Below are 20,684 nucleotides of genomic sequence, written 5' to 3'. Positions count from 1 at the left end.
TGAATATCAAAAGTCTCTGATTCCAGTAGAGTTTGATCATCATCTGATGCTAAGCTAATGTCATGATGAGGCACAAAAATACATAGAAGTGTTGATAACCATTTTTTAACAACAAAATAAAATATAAATATTACATGAAAACATACTAATCAAAAAATTTGAAATCTTGTCTTGGAAACTAACCGGAAAAAATGTCTAAAACTGAAGAAAGAAAAAAAAAGAAAAAAAACACTCAAAATATAAAAATAAAACCCAATTCAAAATATCAGTTACAAATTATTATTTTTTTTAACTTACAAACTAAAGCTGAAATAAAAATGAATATAAATATTTAAAAAATGACAAATTTAAACTAAACCTAAACTGAAAGTTTAAAACAATAGTTAAAACTAAAAATGAAATCTTTTTTTGGACAAAACTAATAAAAATTGTGATTTCAACTAAAATGAAAGCTGAAAATATAAAAATAAATTCAAAATATTAGTTCAAACTAAAACTGAAATAAAAAACAAATATAAATAATAATACATTCTAGAATATAAAATAAAAAAAAAAAAACTACAAATTACAAAAATGTAAACTAAAATATGAAAGCTAAAAATATATAAATAAAACCTAATTAAAATCATCAGTTTAAACTAAAACCAATATAAAAAAATATATAAAAAATAAAAATGACAAATTCAAACTAAAATTAAGAAATAAAACCCAATTCAAAACATTAACAAATACTATAATAATATGCTACAAAAAACTCAAATATTGAGCTAAAGAGTGTGTATTTGATCCATGTTCCTTCAATACTTTTCACTGTTCTGAACAGCCTGTAGGAATATCCTGCAAGTGTCAGTTTTGTTGAGCTCACCTTCATCTCTCCCTCCTCCACCACGAGCTGCCAGTTAGCGTCTCCACCCACGTCCTGCAGGGAGTAGGTCATGTGATTCTGAACCATCTCCTCCACCTGCCCAACACAAAGCAAAACAAGAAGGTCAGCAGCCGTGCCCTCATTTAAGACGATCTAGATAAATAACACTAAAACCCAGCAGCAATCAGTCATCATGAACCACCTTTCACAACCCATTTCACCTGAACCAGGAGAAAAAAAAACACACTCCCTTTCTGAAACGCAACCAGCTAGACTTTCTGAGGTCAAACCTCCAGAGCATCTCCATTTATCTCATATTATGGCTGTAAACTTTATTACAAGCATCAAATTACTGGTTTTAGAAAGGCTGCATCAGATAAAACAGTAAATGATTCAATACAAATGATGAAATAGCTATTAATGTCATGTTAAAATGAATGAGTATCAAATATGAACCATCAGGAGTTTGAGGAACATGTATTTGTCCATATTTCAATCATCGTCTTGCATTGCATTATGTTTTGCCCTTATAATTAAAACTATGGAGTGTGATCATAAAACTTGCTAAGACATTATTGGGAGGTATAAAGTGACGACTGATATTTATATGCATTGTATGAAATGAAATATGCATTTAATTAGCCATTTATTTGCATAGTACATACATGCAATAATCAAAGGGGTTTACATATTGAAGAAAGTAAGCAAATTTGCTTCATTTTGGTGACTTTGGTCAACATGCAAATTATGATTTAATAATAAGCATCATTAGCTCTAATTTTAAAAAGCAAATACACAAAGACAGAAGAAAGTAGAGGTGACTATATGGTTTTAAAGGGCTGTTAACAAATACAAGGCATCATGCGGACTTGCCTGTATTAATAATGCAACTGGCTGTGTTTCAAAACATAGCCAGACGCACTTTTGGGCTGACTAAGCAGCTCACTAAGTTTTGAAAAGCAATTTTATATGTATGCCTGCCAAGAGGTGCAATGTTTACAACGCATCAGCAATGTAACATCCTGTCAACAGCTTCTAATGAGTGTTGGATGAGTGTGCTAGAGGGCGCTGTTACCTCAGCGCTGAATCGGTGCTCATAGAGTGAAGGAGTGAAGACTACAGCAGAAGATGAGGGAGAGGAAGGACGAGAGGGGGGCTACACAGGTGAGGAAGAAGAGAGAGATGCAGCTTCATCAGGAGTGCAGATTAAAAAAATTAATAAAATGGACAGAGACGGAAGAACAGAGAACAACAGGGACACACAGGAAGAGGTCTGTGGATGATCATGATGAGACGATCATGAGGAAGAACAAACTGACCTTCTCAGCGAATCGGTGCGAGCCCACGGTGGAGTACGCGTCTCCTGAAGGCACTGAATTGCTCCTGTGTATCCTGCTCTTCTCACACTGAGTCTATAAAAACATACATACTGTGTGTTAATGATTAAAACATAACTTCCATAATGTGACGGATTTCATGTGAAACTGAATAATCAAAGGAAAATAACTTGGACTGTGAAATGTTAATATGTAATGTTAGTAATTTATTGTTTTTTAATCATTTATTTATTTTCCCTGGAATTGCGTGCACTGATGAATCATGCCAAGTAAGACTGGAGACGTATTAAGACAATAAATAGACTTTAAAACATTTTTTCCAATATATTTGCTTCACATTTTTAAAAAGCTACAAATATTTACACTTGCGTTAAATTCACATTTATGCATTTGGCAGATGCTTTTAACCAAAACAACATATCATTTGGTTCATGCGTCCCATCACAGGTGGCTATCAGCAGGGTTTCTGCTGTTTTTAAAATCAAATGTAAGACTTTTTAATAAATCATGCGTCTCATATTCTAAACAGGCATGAGGCTAACAAATACAAAATGCAAGTTTAAAATACCCAGGACATGTTTTATTTAATATATACAATACCATTCAAAAGTTTGGGATCAGTACGATTTTTAAAAAACAAATTAATACTATTCATTCAGCATGGATGCTTTAAATTCATCAAAAATGACTATGACATTTGTAAAGTTAGAAAATATTTATATTTCATAGAATCCTGGAAAAAATGCATCATGATGGATTCTAAAAACATGAATCAGCAACTGTTCAACTTTGATATAATAATAAATGCTTGAGCATCAAATCCTCATATCAGAATGATTTCTGAAGGATCATGTGACACTGAAAACTGGGAGTACTGATGCTGAAAATACAGCTTTGATCACAGGAATGAATTACATTTTAAATTATTAGGTAAAATTGCTATTGAGTAACGCATTTGTTCTCTTTTGTGCTTGAAATGACAAACACGCACACACACACACACACACACACACACACACACACACACACACACAAGTGTTTACTTGTCTTTAATAATGCTTTAAATTTATTTTAGGCTTTGCTTTTTTTTTGCTATGTTTTTTTAAAATCATAGGCAAAAGTTGCTAGCCTGTTGATTTTTGTTCATGGTATTCAGCTACAATGAAAAGTTTTGCAATAATAGCCTAATAATAAATGTGAATGATATCTAAGTTTTTTTTTTACCCTATTGGAATCTAAATTAGGAATCGGAATTGATAAGCAGAATCAGAATCGATAAGCAGAATCGAAATCAATAAGAATCGGAATCGATAGAAACCGAATCGATAAGCAGAATCAGAATCAATAAGAATCGGAATCGATAAGAAACCGAATCGATAAACAGAATCGGAATCGATAAGCAGAATCAGAATCGATAAGAATCGAAATCGATAAACAGAATCGAAATGATTCGGAAACGATAACCATAAACAGAATCGATAAGCAGAATCGATGAGAAACCTAATTGATAAGAAACCGAATCGATAAGAATCGGAATCGATAACCATAATCAGAATCGATGAGAATCGGAATCGATGAGAATCGGAATCGATAAACAAAATCAGAATCGATCAGCAGAATCGGAATCGATAAGAATCGGAATCGATGAGAATCGGAATTGATAAACAAAATCAGAATCGATCAGCAGAATCGGAATCGATAAGAATCGGAATCGATGAGAATCGGAATCGATAAACAAAATCAGAATCGATCAGCAGAATCGGAATCGATAAGAATCGGAATCGATGAGAATCGGAATCGATAAACAAAATCAGAATCGATCAGCAGAATCGGAATCGATAAGAATCGGAATCGATGAGAATCGGAATCGATAAACAGAATCAGAATCGATCAGCAGAATCGGAATCGATCAGCAGAATCGGAATCGATAAGAAACCGAATTGATAAGAATCGGAATCGATAACCATAATCAGAATCGATGAGAATCGGAATCGATAAGCAGAATCAGAATCGATCAGCAGAATCAGAATCGATCAGCAGAATCGGAATCGATAAGAAACCGAATCGATAAGAATCGGAACCGATAACCATAATCAGAATCGATAAGCAGAATCGGAATCGATGAGAATCGGAATCGATAAACAAAATCAGAATCGATCAGCAGAATCGGAATCGATAAGAATCGGAATCGATGAGAATCGGAATTGATAAACAAAATCAGAATCGATCAGCAGAATCGGAATCGATAAGAATCGGAATCGATGAGAATCGGAATCGATAAACAGAATCAGAATCGATCAGCAGAATCGGAATCGATCAGCAGAATCGGAATCGATAAGAAACCGAATCGATAAGAATCGGAATCGATAACCATAATCAGAATCGATGAGAATCGGAATCGATAAGCAGAATCAGAATCGATCAGCAGAATCGGAATCGATCAGCAGAATCGGAATCGATAAGAAACCGAATCGATAAGAATCGGAATCGATAACCATAATCAGAATCGATAAGCAGAATCGGAATCGATGAGAATCGGAATCGATAAACAAAATCAGAATCGATCAGCAGAATCGGAATCGATGAGAATTGGAATCGATGAGAATCGGAATCGATAAACAGAATCAGAATCGATCAGCAGAATCGGAATCGATGAGAATCGGAATCGATGAGAATCGGAATCGATGAGAATCGGAATCGATAAACAGAATCAGAATCGATGAGAATTGGAATCGATAAGAAACCAAATTGATAAACAGAATCGGAATCGATAAGCATAATCGGAATTGATAACAATCATCTTAATCGATAAGCATAATCGGTATCGAGAAGCAGAATCGGAATCAATAAGAATCGGAATCATTAAGAATCGGAATGGATAAGCAGAATCCGAATCGCTAAGCAGAATCGGAATCAATAAGAGTCGGAATCGGAATCAATAAGAGTTGGAATCGATAAAATTCAAACGATACCCAACCCTATTCATAACAACATTAGACCGTATCCTGATTCAATTTCCTTCCCCAAATGTAAGACCTCTTAAAATGATAGGACTTGTGTTATACCATGTAAGACTTTGATCCAATGAACGTTTTAAGGGCTCTGTATCAGAGAGCGGTCTGTAATAACACACCTGCTCTTCTATTTTGTCTTGTCGGTCCAGAGCGGCCTCCACGGCATCAAAGAACTCGTCTTCATTGATCAGGCTGTTCGGACCCTCCTGATGGACAGAACAAGATGAACATCTTAATACAGTTTTACAGCTCTGCCTTCATTTCTAGGTTCTGCAGGCACCAGCTCACGTACAGACACTGAACCCACCTCGTAATCGGGCCCTCCGAAATGAGACTTCTTCTTCAGCTCAGACAGAGCTGATTTATACGCCTCCTCCACCCTCCTCCTCTTCTCCATCTCCTGTAGAAAGCAAGAGAGGGGGAGCGACTTCAGCTGACTAAACACTCTGCTGCCGTAATGTTTAATGTCTTGGCTTGAGTAGATCTCGTCTGGGTGAGATCTGGGCTGTGCAGGACTGTCCTGAAGAGCTCCATTGTTCAGACAGAAGCACAACGCCCGTGTTCTGGTTCTGATTGTATATGTCAGTATTGTGCAGAATGCTGCTGACTGCGACACATTCAGCTCGATCATAACACACGCCCGCCACTTTCACACCCAAACCCATTAAAACGGCTGGATTAACTTCCCTGGCAAAGACGCCGCCGCAGTCACTCACAGAAACAGCAGCTTTCCATGTTAATAAGTACCATTATCAAAATGACGCTCAAACTCTCAGATATATGATTTGTTTTCCTGGAAATGACCAGCACTTGCAGAATTTGCAATAGCAGCACTAATAGCTTAGTGATTTAACATAGTAGTATACTAGCATAGTAGTAAATATTGGTTTACTATATACAGTAGTAAAACAGGAGGGCGAAATGCAGGTCTGCATATTAATAAAATTAATAAAATAATAGAGTCTAGTCACTAAACTTCCTGATTAGCTCGTACTTCTTATATCAGATTTTATTTTAGAGTTATTTATATAGTATTAATTCATATTTTGAATTAACTTTTATTTTTATATTTTTAGTTTTCATTTTAATTTAAGTTTTTGTAATTTTGCTGTTATTAATAAATACTATGAAACTATATGAATAATACATATTTTGAAACAGCAGTTAAGTTTTCACTTTAATTTAGTTTAAGTTTTAGTCATTTTGCTAGGTGCTTTTGTCCTTTTTATTTATCTTTAACCCTCATCCCTCCCTCGCACTTTGTAACAAATCCTTCCCTCGCGGGTCGAAATGACCCGAAGACCTAAAATTATACTTAATTTTTGTTTTGGTCCAGAAAGCTTTTCATTTCATATTGATAATATTTTTTCAATATTTTTAATGCATTTTTTTGGGAGATTTTTAATTTCATTTACCTTTAAATTACTAGATTTGATCAATAAATAGGGTTGGGAATCGTGAGAAATTTTCCGGTTCCGGTTCCGGTTCCGTCTAACGATTCCGGTTCCGATTCCGGTTCCATTAAAATTATTAAACAAATAGTGGTAAAGGAAAAAGGCACAATACGCAACTCAAACAATCCATTTTGTGTTTATTACTTGCTCTAAAATTTATTTACAGGTTGGCAATGTCAAAAAAGTCCTGTACTGTACATATATTACAGTATTAATTAAGCTATTCTTGCAACACATTGTTTTTCAAATGAACACCTCTGAAATTGTCTTATTTACATTTTATCTCTCTGTCTCTGAATAAAACCAAGTTATAAAATATATTTATTAGTTATATTTATTAATTAGTTGTATATTAATTTAATAGTAATTCAGTTATTCAGTGAACTTGTAAATAATAAATTGCAATTCAGCATTACAAAGGTAATTGTGCCTAAACGGTTACCTAAACCATGGTGACTCAACGGTTGACAAATATATATATATATATATATATATATAGGCCTTTCACTATAAATCTGGTATAAGCCCTGAGGCACTCTCTGCTGTAGCAAATGTTTTGTCAAATTGCTAGTGCAGCCTCCTTTGCATGTTATTAACTTTTCACGTGTTACATTTTGCTTCATTATCATTCATTCTTTGGAAATGAATCCATACTTGTGACTTTCTCTTCGCCATGCTGGTGGTCAAAGAGAAAATATCTGACGCAAAACCGTAAATGTGTAGCGCGAGGGCTTTCAGGCTGAACTGCGTTGCACTCCTGGAAGCGGCAGTAATTAATATTCATGATGAGGTGAGCCAGGGTTGCCAGGTTTTCACAAAAAAACCCGCACAATAGCACAATCGCTTCAACCCGCGGACATGAAACAGCCCGCGGCAACAGTGGAAAACGGGAAAGCGGGAAAACCACGGACTTGGCAACACTGGCTGTCACTCGGATACGCTTCCAGCGCTTCGCACACACATTGCACCAGAACCGTTTTCGGAACCGAAACTTAGGAATTTCGCGCGGTTCTGGTATTTTTCAAAAATCAGTTTCGGTTCTGCATAAGAACCGGTTCTCGGTTCCCAACCCTATCAATAAATAATAAATAAATAATAATTTAAGCACATTCTTTCAACTTAAAATTCAAAATAACTCCTACAAAACCCTTTTAATTCAGCTCAAAATATCTTACAATGGGTGTCTTTGCCAACCTCTTGTAGAAAAATAATAATATATGATATTTCATGCCTCTTGCCACTAGATGGCCTTATAGCTCTATCTGGAGCAATCAAGCGGCAACCTCCCCCAGTTTCTCTCGAAGCCAATACAGAAGTGACTTAAACTGCAGTTCACCGACTGGCCGCTAGGGACAGGCTCCAGAAGGAGCAGAATCTCATTGAGCCCCATGTTAAAATGCCCAACTTTACAGCAGAAGAACACATGTTTACAGTCTGGTACAAATTGTGGTTTTGGTCTCTACGGCTAAATTTTGCCCTTCATAAATCATTCGTTTACATTATATAAAGCCTTAAAGTTCTGCATAATTAAAGGAACACTCCACTTTTTTTGAAAATAGGCTCATTTTACAAGTCCCCTAGAAATAGTTGAGATTTACCGTTTTTGAATCCATTCTGCCGATCTTTGTATCTGGCGGTAGCACTTTTAGCATAGCTTAGCATACATCATTGATTCAAAACAGTCCATTAGCACAGGGCTCTACATAGCGACCATTTTGGGCGCATTTGCGCCTGAAAATTACTGCGTGCGACTGCGGAAAAATATTTAGGCGCACCGGTGTGAGTGATCCGATCGCTTCTCGTGAATAAATGTATAATACAATCGGAATAAAAACTAAAAACACTGACTGACTGAGCAACTGTTACGTTTCGTGCTACAATCAACTGCTTTTCATGCCTTCTGTCAGCGGAGCATGTGCAAAAAACGTTTGCGACGGACTACACTTCACAGATTAAATGGTGAAACAGCCATGGTACGGCCGCGAAGATCCGCGACTATTACGCAGGAATGAGAAAGTAGTTCCTAGCCATATAGGTGTAGAAAATCGCAAATTTTCATTTTCAGTTTGTCTTAGCACACGATGTAACTGTAGAAGAGTCAAGTTTTAAATAGGAAAAATATTGAAAGTGTCTTTGGTCATTTTTTGAATGAGATGCTAATGGACTGATCAGAATCAATGATGTATGCTAAGCTATGCTAAAAGTGCTACCGCCAGATACAAAGATCAGCTGAATGGATTCAAAAACGGTAAAACTCAACTATTTAACTCTAGGGGACTTGTAAAATGAGCCTATTTTCAAAAAAAAGTGGAGAGTTCCTTTAAGGGCGTGGCCACTTTGAGTGACAGGTGGATTGCCATTTGTCTGCTGTCTGTTAGTCATCGCGTCACCTCAGCTTCACCCACGTCCCGCTTCTTTGCCCATTTTCTGTTATCCGGGATTGACACGCTGCCAAGATGGCAACGGCCAACTCGACCCTACTTTACGCTTCAGAACGGCTCATCAGAATCCTATGGGTGACGTCACAGACACTACGTCCATATTTTTTTACTCTATGGGAGCAAATGAGCTGTTCCGCTGGGTCCTAAAGTCATTTCTCTTCCGTATGCATTCAGATACACATGAAGACATTATAAAAAAAATTTGGGGTAAAGTTTTAGCACTTTTAGTTTAAATAATGAGAATTTTTTTAGGTCAATTCCATTCATTCCTAAGGGGGTCAAATTGACTCGCAAGCGAAGGATGTTACTTTTTAAAATATCAACCACATAAACTTTCTCTCGTGTATTCATGGTTCAAGAGCAACAAAAGTCCTAAGACCACTCCCATGAACACTCGATTTGTGACATTTTTAAACAAAATTAGTTTCAAAACGACCCGAGGGAAGGATGAGGGTTAATTTATTTTTATTTCAGTTTAGTTAATTACTAGTAATCATTTTACATGTTTAATTAAGTTAGTTGCCAAGGAAGCATTTACAGTTTAATTTAACACAACTAGTGCGCAAACTAGGCGATTAGCTGCAGCAAATGCTTTGGGCCGGTGTCGATGAGTCATGGGTCATGTGACATTATTTATTCTGTGTCAATAAGTGGCATTATTTTTATATGAAAACTGGTAAAAACCAAATACATTAGAAACTGCAAGAATGTGAAGTCACACTGAAACTGAAGCTGAATATAGCTCTGGATGATTAGTATAAATGAGTAGTAGCCCTACCTTGTACGTGCTCGATCTACTAATGTACCAAATTTGTTCACATATTGCATCAATACAAAACATTTATGCCAATTTTAAAACTACTTTAGCTGGTGAATTGCCAGGGCTGACGCGCATTCATTTTTACAACAGTTCATATACTGTTTTTGCTCCACACTAGGATTTTGGTTTGGCTCTGTAATTCAGGGCTCAGTCAGTTGACAGACTGCGCTTGTGATTGTGACTCTGACAGATACAACATCCCTCTCCTGATTTTAGCAGCTCAAGGACGAGCTCCAGACGCCCGTGTTTCGTACCTTATCCAGTCTCTTCTGCCAGCTGTCCTCTCTCTTCACCATCAGGTCGATGCAGTGAGAAAGTGTAGCCAAGATCCCCGCCGTGGTCGCCTTGAACGTGATGGCCTCTCCTTTAAAGTCTATCCCATTAATGCCTTTATGACTCAAACACTGGAATACTGATGGGGAGAGAGAACAAATCCAGTCACACTCTTTAAAGATCAACCTTAAATTATTTTACCGGATAGTGTTACACGGTGTACAAATCAGGCACAATGCAACAAAACATCGAGCGACCTTGAGGTTCTGAAAGGCAGAATATATATATATATATATATATATATATATATTATATTATATTATATTATATTATATATTATATACACACACACACACACAGTATAGTTGTATATTTTATATTAATATATTTTTAGATAGATACACAATATGTATTATGCATTACATATTAAAAAAATACATTTGAAATAAATTAGATATTTTATATTAACATATAATGTATATTTTTATAATACATAATATCTATAATATAAAATATATAACTTAATACTATAATTTTGTGTATCAAAATATATTTTAAACAATTTATATATATTATAATAAACACACAAAAAAATTATAGTATTAATTTAAGCTGTACATTTAATGTTATATATAAATTATGATTTAATAAAAATATACATTATATGTTCCTATAAAATATCTAAATGATTTCAAATGTTTTTAAATATAGTATTAAAATAGTATAACTATTTAATTTAGTATTTTATATATATACGCACACACATTACACACACACACACACACACACACACACACACACACTACACACACACACACACACACACACACACACACACACACACACACACACACACACACACACACACACACACACACACACACACACACACACACACACACACACACACACACACACACACACACACACACACACACACACACACACACACACACACACACACACACACACACACACACACACACACACACACACACAAAAACTATATAATATTAAGTTGTATATTTTATATAATAGATATATTATGTATTATATAAATAAATATAAAATATGACATGACAAGTATTTCCTTCTTAAAATGTAACAAGTCTTTCTTTAAATATCCATATCCTGATTGGCTGTGACTTTGTTGCTTCACACAATATTATTTGTCATATTTTACAAAAAAAACACTTGTCATGTTGCACCTGGTTGGGACACGGAGTGAACAGAGCAATCTGTGTCATATTATACCACATACAATTTAGCCATATAGTATTTCCACACACAAAAAAACTATGCAGAAATGCATAACTCAATGAAAACATCTCAAACGCAGCTCCCCTGGAGAAATTCTGAGTTTATGTTAGAGATTTCACACAATTCATTACAACAGGCTCAAATGACTGGATCACTGGAGTAAATTAAGTGGACAAACTGCTCAAATTGTCAGTGCCGCCCCAGTAGCGTCTCCTCGAGCTGAATCAGAGAGAATTCATTGAGCGTGAAACCTGCTGAATTTTCACAAGCGCAGAAATCAGTAGAGTTGCTGCAGAATGTGCTCACACTCACATTTCTCCTTGCTGCCGTTGTTGTTATGCAGGAATTCTCCATCCGAACGAGTGGTAGGGAAATCATCTTCATCATCCTCCACGACTGAGATGAGAAAACACACACACACACACACAGTCAGAATGAACTCATTGCCCTGTGGTTGGTGGTGCCCAGATCGGCCCATTCACATACTGAGAGTCTACTGTAGACGCATACTGTAGTACAGGGGAAGGACTGGGGCGAACAAAAGAGCCAGTTGATCATTTGTGTGAATCAACAGGCCCTTGTGCTGTCACAACAGATGCATCCAGAGAGAGCGAGAGCAACGGCACCCATGCAGAGGAATCTGGATGTTGCCGCAGTCTGAATAAGTTTCAATGCCTGTCAGCAGAATCGCTCCGTTCTGACTCACATTCAATATCCTGATCTCTCCCACTCGCCTGACACACCAGAGCACGCTCCATCTACTCACTCTTGTCTCTCTGGAGCTCGTCTCTGTGCACAGCATCGGCGCAGCCGTCGAAGTATTTCTGCAGCGTGTCCACCTGCCTGCACAGGATGTCCCGAAACGTCTCCATCTCAGCCAGCTTCTCCCGCAGACTGTGACCCTTCTGTGGGTTACATATGCACACTTGTTTGATTTCAGACTTGGGAGGCATGGCATGGCACATCATATCAATATCGATATGACATGTCGCTTGTGTTCTCACCTTAAAGGAGGAGGTGGAGGTGGCCGAGTACCCGCTGGTGGCAGATGTGAGGGAAAGCATGGATCCATGTCTCCTCAAACTGGACTCAGAACCATAACCAGATTCAGCCTAAACACAGACAGACAAAAATAATGTGATTTACTTTCTCACTAAAGACTACGCAAAGATCTGCAATGGCATAATTCATTTACATAATCACCGTTTGCATTACTGCTTGTCACTGCAGGACTTACACGATTGTTCAAGTGTTAAGAAATTAATACTTTTATTCAGCAAGAATGCATTAAATTGTTTAAAAGTGCCAGTAAATGCATTTATATTGAATTTTTCAATTCATTCACAATGGACATTATTACAAAAAAATATACTAACTTGCATCCCAGTGCTTCCAAAAACAGGAAAAATACCTTGTATCACTTAATGTAATATTTTTTAAAACCATATGATACTATTTTTTGAATCACTTAATTGACACATGAAATTATATAATTCCTGAAAACAGCATGCAAAGTGGGGACACTATTAGGTACAAACATTTGGCTTGCACTTGTCCACCTTATAATGTTAATTTTTTTCAAATAAATGCTGTTCTTTTTAACTTCATATCAGGGATGTGACGGTATGAAAACTTTGGCCGATACCGATAATTCTTTATATTTGAAAACCGATATAGCCTACATTTACATTTATGCATTTGGCAGACGCTTTTATCCAAAGCGACTTACATTGTCTTCAAGCTACACATTTTACATTTTGTCAGTTCTTGCTTTCCCTGGGAATCGAACCCATGACCTTGGCGTTGCTAGCGCCACGCTCTAGTGTTTGAGCTACAGGAAAGCCTATTGGCTGATAAATCTAAATCCAGGTTTTCATATATTTTTTTAGAACCTAATTACAAAAACAAAAGTCTCACCATTAAAAACCATGACCCAAGCACTTCAACATAAATCAAACAGTACAGTACAGCAGCATAATTTGAACCAGTGCATAATTTTATACTACTATAGCCAAATTTCCTTATCTATTGCCTTAAAAGTAAATAAAACAATGGCTAAATAATGCAAACAAGTAATTGGACAACATACTTGGGTATTAAGAATCAAAATGCATATGCCATGGATAAAATAAAACAATCCATTATTTATCAGTTTTTAGATAAGGGCTAATTTTCTTATCGGACCAATAAAGATAACATTAAACTGATATGGTGGCCGATATTTTGTGTGTCCCTACTTTATATTCATCAAAGAAGTTTACACAAAAGTATGAAGCAGCATGACTGTTTGCCATTGATAATAAATGTTTCTTGAGCAGCAAATCCTCATATCAAAATGATTTCTGAAGGATCATGTGACTCTGAAGCCTGGAGTAAAGATGCTGAAAATACAGCTTTGATCACAGGAATAAATTACATTTTAACATATATTCTAAATTATAATATTTATGTATTTTTGATCAAATAAATGCAGTCTTGATGAGCTAAGATACTCTCTTACCAACCCCAAGCTTTTGAACAATAGAGTATATTTAATTTTTGCCACCCTCTCCTAATAAGTCATTATCTCAGTGCAGTTGCAAACAGCTGATGCTAAAGCTCATGATGATACTCTGGCTGATGATGATGCAAACACACTGCGGTTCAAAGCTAAATAAATAATACATGATCTGAGAGGAGGAGGTGTGGAATAACACTCAAACAATCTTTAGATTGAACAAAAACTATAATATGAGATTTAAATTGATATTTACACAGTCAACCTCAAATATGACACTTATTTAAACAAACTGGTCTGTGTGTGTGTGTGTGTGTGTGTGTGTGTGTGTGTGTGTGTGTGTGTGTGTGTGTGTGACCTGAACAATTCCCACTTCATCTTCAGGATTCGTCACTCACACACACACACACAGAGCACAGAGAGTCACTTTCCATGAACTCAGAGCTCTCCTGTGGCTCATTGCATGAGTAACAGCCTCTGAAAATAGTTTCTGAGTTTATTTGGAAGCATAAACACACACAATGCCCGTCTCCCCATGAGGCTTTGAGCAGAGCGTGACGGTACAAGCCCAGGTTACAGTATCTTTCCTCCAGATGAACAATTATGACCTCTGTACCACGTTAATAAACTCACTCAATCTGAAAGAGGGAATGATGAAATACGATCTGAAAATCATTCACTTCTCCTCTGACGTTCCGCATACTGAAACAAATCTGTACAAACGAATCCGAGCTCAGTCTGAACACACACACACACACACACGACACACGACACAAAGCCCAGAGAAAAATAGGAACACACACATATACCTAGACAAACAAACCTTTCCTGTAGATAAGAGACGCCTGTAAACACACACGACATTACAGTCACAACAACAATCTATTAATAAATAAATGTACAACAGTAAAGAGCAGATAAGAGTCAAAACATAACCTTCAACCCTGAACAGAAACTAAATCTATATATTAGCTCATCTATCACCATCATTTATCTCCAAAACACAGATTTAATCAACTGGCTATAGAATCCTAGTACACGTTTTACTGTATGCCACAAAACTAGTGTGTGAAACAATTAGTGATGCACAATTGGTGATTGAATGATAAACGCGTTGCATTATGGGACACGGTGTTCCTTGTCACATGCTCTTGTTGTATGCTGCACATTTTGGGTATGTAGTATTTGAGGTTTCTGCAGGTCTTCTAAAAGGTTAATTTAAGACCCTTTTTAAGACCAATTAAAGAAAATGTATGGAATAAATTAAAGGGACATAGCATCAGTATGTTCTCTAAATGTAAATAAGCACACAATGAGCTGTATTAGTGACACTTCAAAGTTTGAAAATACAATTTCCAACAGGTCTCTATAACTTTTTAATTAATTTGACTATAAATAGCTTAAAGTTTGATCTTGTGAAAGTGATTTTATGATTAAAACAAGAACAAATATCTGCCAACGGGTTCATAAAAATCAACTTCATTCAAATGCAAGTAATTTTCATATCCAATGACAGATATTTGTTCTTGTTTTAAGCACAAACAATTTCTCAGAAAACAAGACTTAATTTCTTCATTTTGCATGTCAAGTAAATGTATCTTGATTTAAGGATGTTTTGAATGTGTACTGGAAAACAATCATCCTGAGGAAGAGCGTCATTTTTGAAGTGCATACAATTAAATGTAGGGCCCTTTGAAATCTGTTCTATTTATTTTTGGTTTTATAGTTTATTCTGTTTTAATGTTTATGGACTGCTTTAATGGTTAATTTAAATTTTACTGACTTTCCTTCATCTTTGGAACATGAATGAAGATATTTTTAATGAAATTGGAAAGATTTCTGTCCCTCCATTGACAGTCTAACAACTTCCACATAAAGAGATCGTAAGACGAATCCAAACAAATCAAGCGGTTTATTCCAATTTATTTTCTGTGATGAAGGAAAGTATTACAGGTTTGGAATGACATTAGAGGGAGTAAATCTTTCATTTTTGGGTGAACTGTCCCTTTAAATGTACCGACCTACTTTTAATTTATTCTTCCAAAATTTGACAAATTCTGTGACATTCTGCATTATACAGTAAATGCAATTTTTATGAATGGATTTTGCAATTTTATCCACGTTTTCTGCATCACATAAATCACAGGGCCCTAATTGATTACCAAGATAATGACTTGAAGACTTTCTGCTCCAACTGAAGACATTTTTAAGGCCTTAAATTGTGAAAGGACCCACAGACCCACAGAAACTTTAGTGTCTTTAGTGAGGAACTTAACGCTGTCCACCACTAGATGGCGACCGCGAGCTCAGTCTACGGTTGACTGGGTTGAATCTGAGGTAACTATCGGGTAGATAACCATTCAGTGTCTCAATCACATACGGGCACTTTGTGTCCTGCATGCACTCCAGCCAACCAGACACACTCTTCCTGTGACTAAGACATTGATGATGCTTCCACTGACCAATCAGATGACAAGAATACCGGCCGTGTCTTAGTTACACAATCAATAGCCTCGGCGGCTGGAGCACAGATGATAAACTTCAGGATGATAACAACCATTAACGCTGTATCACAGACCACACACACCAAATCAATAAACCTAATCAAGTGATTACAAAAGACAGCAAGAGAGAGAAATGTGTCATGTTTAATTCAGCAGAGGTATCATTCAATATTGTGTGTGTGATTTTAGTTTATTGTAGTAGTTACAGTATTAGTATACATTTAAAGTCATTGAGTACGTGTGTGCTATGATGTTTTGAAGCCATGGACTAATGAGATGAGATGAAATCGAGCAGGTTTCATAGATACTCAAGCGCGCGTCTCATTTCCAGTAGCTTTATTGAGAGCGCGCTGTTGACACAATGAGAGTGAAAGGCTTAGCACAATACAGCTCTGATTTACAGATTACACTCACAATCTGCAATAACAGGCCGATCTGAACAGCACCACCCATACGGGTCTGTGTCGTCCTCCATGTAACTCAAGCCACAGATTTGTTATTAAAAGGTGCAAATAGACAATGCTATTATGCTCTTGCTGTTTCTGCAGTCAGGTTCCCACACTACAGATCATTTACACTAAAGTGCAATTAACTAATGAAACACTTTAGAGCAGAGCATATGCATCATTTAAAAAAAATATGCACTTTCCAGGACTGGGGAATCCCTGTATATAGTAGTAAGTATACAGAATCTGAATTGATCTAGTGCTTTTGCAGTATGCTACATGGAATAATGTATCCCACAATGCAATGTGCTCCCCTTCATATTCATATTTCTAGTGCAACAAATGTATCACCCGTTGAAGTCCAATCAAACAATGAGACATTTCAATACAAATGTGACCGTGGAGCACAACACCAGTCATAAGTCGAACGGGTATATTTGTGGCAATAGCCAACAATACATTGTATGGGGCAAAATGGTCGATTTTTCTTTTATGCCAAAAAATCATTAGGATATTAAGTAAAGATATTTTGTACATGTCCTACCGTAAATATATATAAAACGTTATTATTAATAGTAATATGCATTGCGAAGGACTTCATTTGGACAACTTTAAAGGGGACTTTGAAGGAGACTTTTTTTGCATATCGCGTGTGCTTATCGCCAGCATTTTTTCCGCCACGTCTTGAGTGTTCACACACAAACCATTTTTAGCCTATGCTCCGAGTGAACGAGCACATTCAGTAGATGGCGGTACACAAGGTGGTGCTGCGGCACTTTACGCTTCTGACACTCGCTTGTCACACAGAAGAAGAAGAGAGACAGTATTTACCAAGCCTGTAGTGCTCCTGTCAGAAATTGAAGCTTCCGCGCCTCGATCGCCCCCCGGTGGCCGGTCCCAGTATAGCTCCTAAACCCCACCCCTCCATGTATTTGAATGGGACTTATGTATCGATACTCACGGCTTAAAAATCGATACTTTCTTGAAAAAAAAAAAATCTATTTATATCGCAGAATCGATAAAAATGCTCAGCCTTAGTAAGAGGGGTAAAAAAGTTGTTGTGTTTTATGTGGCAAAACCTTTTATAATTTTTTTTTAAGGAGGATTCAATAGATGTGGGAGCTGAATACATAAACAAAACAAAAACAAGAAGACAACAACCAGATAAAATGTAACTCAAATAACACACAAAACTGAAGATCTCACTGGCTACAAATGCATTAATATGGGATACTCTGAGTCTGTACACCACCTCGTAAGTTAAACCCTATATCTTCTGACGTTTAGCCACCAGAATTTCAAGGGCACGCTTCCTTTGTTTTGCTGCATGTCTCAGCCTTGCCCGTTTTTCTTTGACGCATTTATTTTCATTTTTTTATTTGTATTTATTTATTTATTTTATATTACCTTGTAACGTCACTTCACAAAACGAAAAAGAAAAGAAAAGAAAAAAAGATCAGCCTGAACTGACCCCCCCCCCCCAAAAAACACTTTCTCATCTGATCTACACAGATCTCGTAGGTGACCCATTTTGATCCCAAAAAGGTGAATTCTCACCTAAAGGTGAGGAGTTTGCATCTATGCCAATCAAATGCTCTCTAGAAAAAGAAAGCCCCTCCCCCAAAGCCAACTGCAACCAACAAGCACATAGCAAATCACGAATTCCGGTAACACTTTATTTTACAGCATCATTGTTACACGTTACATGAAGTTACTATACTAATAACTATAAATTATGCATAATTACATGCAACTAATCCTAAACCAAACCCTAATCCTAACCCTATAGTAAGTACATGTTGTTCATAAATATTACTCAGTACTTAAATGTATAATTACAGTGTAAAAAAGGCACCTCAAAATAAAGCTAATTCCTATAGGCTATTCTTTTAACAAACAAACAAACAAACAAACAAAAAAAAGTGTCCCACCCAAACTTCCTGTTTCTAAAAAAAATATGTAAATACAGGAAATAAGAATCTACTTATCAAGTGATTTAATGGGTTGTGCATTAAAAACATGAATTACTGAGCTGATAAGAGGACTCTGCCCTTTGTACCCTATGAGAGATGATAGATAAGGGGAAAGAATTTCAGCAGTGATTCAGACCGAAAGGACTATTCCAAGAAGTGTGTGTGTGTGTGTGTGTCACTATCAGCGAGGGGTCATCCTCAAGGCAAGAGAAGGATGAATGGACGGGGGAAGAATGTGTGTGTGAAAGCGACCCGCCCTCCCCCCGGGGCGGCAGAAATCAGAAGCACGTGTGGATCAGGGTGTGGCCTCAAAACATGAACACTTGTGCAAACTCAGCAGACGCTGAAAGAGGCAGACCAAAACACACAAGAGCTGGAATATACAGCTAAAATAAAATAACATTTCATTTGAATCATTTGTAAATTATACTTTATAAATATTTATTAATTCAGTATTTTATTTTATATTAAAATTAATGAAAATAAACAAATAAACCAATTAATTAAATGTAATGTTTTTGTCATATTTTATTACTTTTATTTATTTAAAAAAAAATTATTTGTAATTTTATTATACATATATTTTATTCATTCATTACTTTTGGTTTTATATTATTATTTTATATTGTAATACTTTAAAATATAATAATTTATATTTATAATATTATGTATTATGTTTTATATTACTTGGCTATATAAATTTTTTTAAATACATTTTATTCATGAATTACTTTTGGTTTTATATATACATAAATATATAATAAATAAATAAAATATTAATAATTAAATGAATATGAATAAATTGTATTCTTTTTATATAAATATATTATTGAAAAATCATTGAGTCCGCTCATGTCATTTCTAATGTGTTTGGTCGCTCAGCTTCTCCAATCACGACGTCTTTCTCACTGTTCCTCTCATCTGCCTTTGATTGTTTATGTTTTTCTCACTTGTTGAGTGACAGTCGTCTGTCTGTACATGCCCACATCCTCTCCCTCTCTCCCTCTATAAAGCATTTTACTACAGCTATGCGAGTGGTATGTTCACACATGCATGTTAGTACTGAACTGCTCCACTTTTGTGTTTGTATGCTCTATGATGAAGAGAGTTAATATCACATACGATAATCATACATAGTTTTTATTTGCATTACAGTAGGATTGTGTGTTTGTGACCTAAACTGACTTCCTTGTGTGTGTGTGTGTGTGTGTGTGTGTGTGTGTGTGTGTGTGTGTGTGTGTGTGTGTGTGTGTGTGTGAGAGAGTGAGTCACTTCAGTGCTCTGCCCCTCAGAACATGTAAACAGACTGAATCACATTCATAATCTCACACAGTCAATATTTTCCATCTGATTCGTCATCTCAATGCACTATTATTCACTTCTGTGACTCAGCAAGAGGCCTGTGGATGAGAAACTTATCCACTCTGATCGTACTATTTACAGTAACGGGTGAAAAAGACAGCAATGTCCAATCTACCCTCCCAAATATTATGTAAAAAAAAACAAAAAAAAGCAGTGGTTGGTTGTCAGTCAGATTCTGGTCAGATTGCTGCTTCCTGTCTACAGGGGGGGGTTTCACATCAGACAAACCAGACTTAATACTGATAGCCAATAGTCTGGCTGGCTATGTGAGAAAAGAGCATGCTGGGTAAAGACAGGCGTGCTAGGGGAACTCACCCTGTGTAGCTCGATGGAATCTATCCACTGGTTGCGATGTTCTGGGTCCTGAGCCCGGAGATACCACACGCTGTCATTGACACTGATGTCCAAACGGCACTCGTCAAACTCGTGTGGCTGCAG

The 20,684-nt window shown here is 36.4% G+C and overlaps 1 protein-coding gene across 8 annotated transcripts in view; it reads right to left on the bottom strand.

Annotated features, from left to right (window-relative positions):
* Nucleotides 1-20,684, bottom strand: part of cert1b (ceramide transporter 1b) — a 58,391-nt gene that overhangs the window by 10,749 nt on the left and 26,958 nt on the right. For 4 of the 8 annotated variants that reach the window (XR_013817866.1, XR_013817868.1, XR_013817871.1 and 1 more), the window contains exons 3-12: nt 20,562-20,678; nt 12,469-12,576; nt 12,231-12,369; nt 11,777-11,860; nt 10,186-10,343; nt 5,524-5,616; nt 5,336-5,422; nt 2,185-2,277; nt 1,941-2,021; nt 866-961 (exon numbers count right to left, since the gene is read on the bottom strand). Coding sequence is in view for 2 of the 8 variants with exons in the window: in XM_079834631.1 (XP_079690757.1) it covers nt 866-961; nt 1,941-2,021; nt 2,185-2,277; nt 5,336-5,422; nt 5,524-5,616; nt 10,186-10,343; nt 11,777-11,860; nt 12,231-12,369; nt 12,469-12,576; nt 20,562-20,678 (1,056 nt within the window). In the remaining 6 variants the exon portion in view is untranslated. The remainder of the gene's footprint in view (nt 1-865; nt 962-1,940; nt 2,022-2,184; nt 2,278-5,335; nt 5,423-5,523; nt 5,617-10,185; nt 10,344-11,776; nt 11,861-12,230; nt 12,370-12,468; nt 12,577-20,561; nt 20,679-20,684) is intronic. The other 4 variants (XR_013817867.1, XR_013817869.1, XR_013817870.1 and 1 more) reach the window with 1 other exon arrangement.

The sequence above is a fragment of the Gobio gobio genome (genome assembly GCF_949357685.1).
Source record: "Gobio gobio genome assembly, chromosome: 14".
NCBI lineage: Eukaryota > Metazoa > Chordata > Actinopteri > Cypriniformes > Gobionidae > Gobio > Gobio gobio.
The sequence above is the reverse complement of the archived record's forward strand: the minus strand, read 5'-3'. Positions and strand labels throughout refer to the sequence as shown.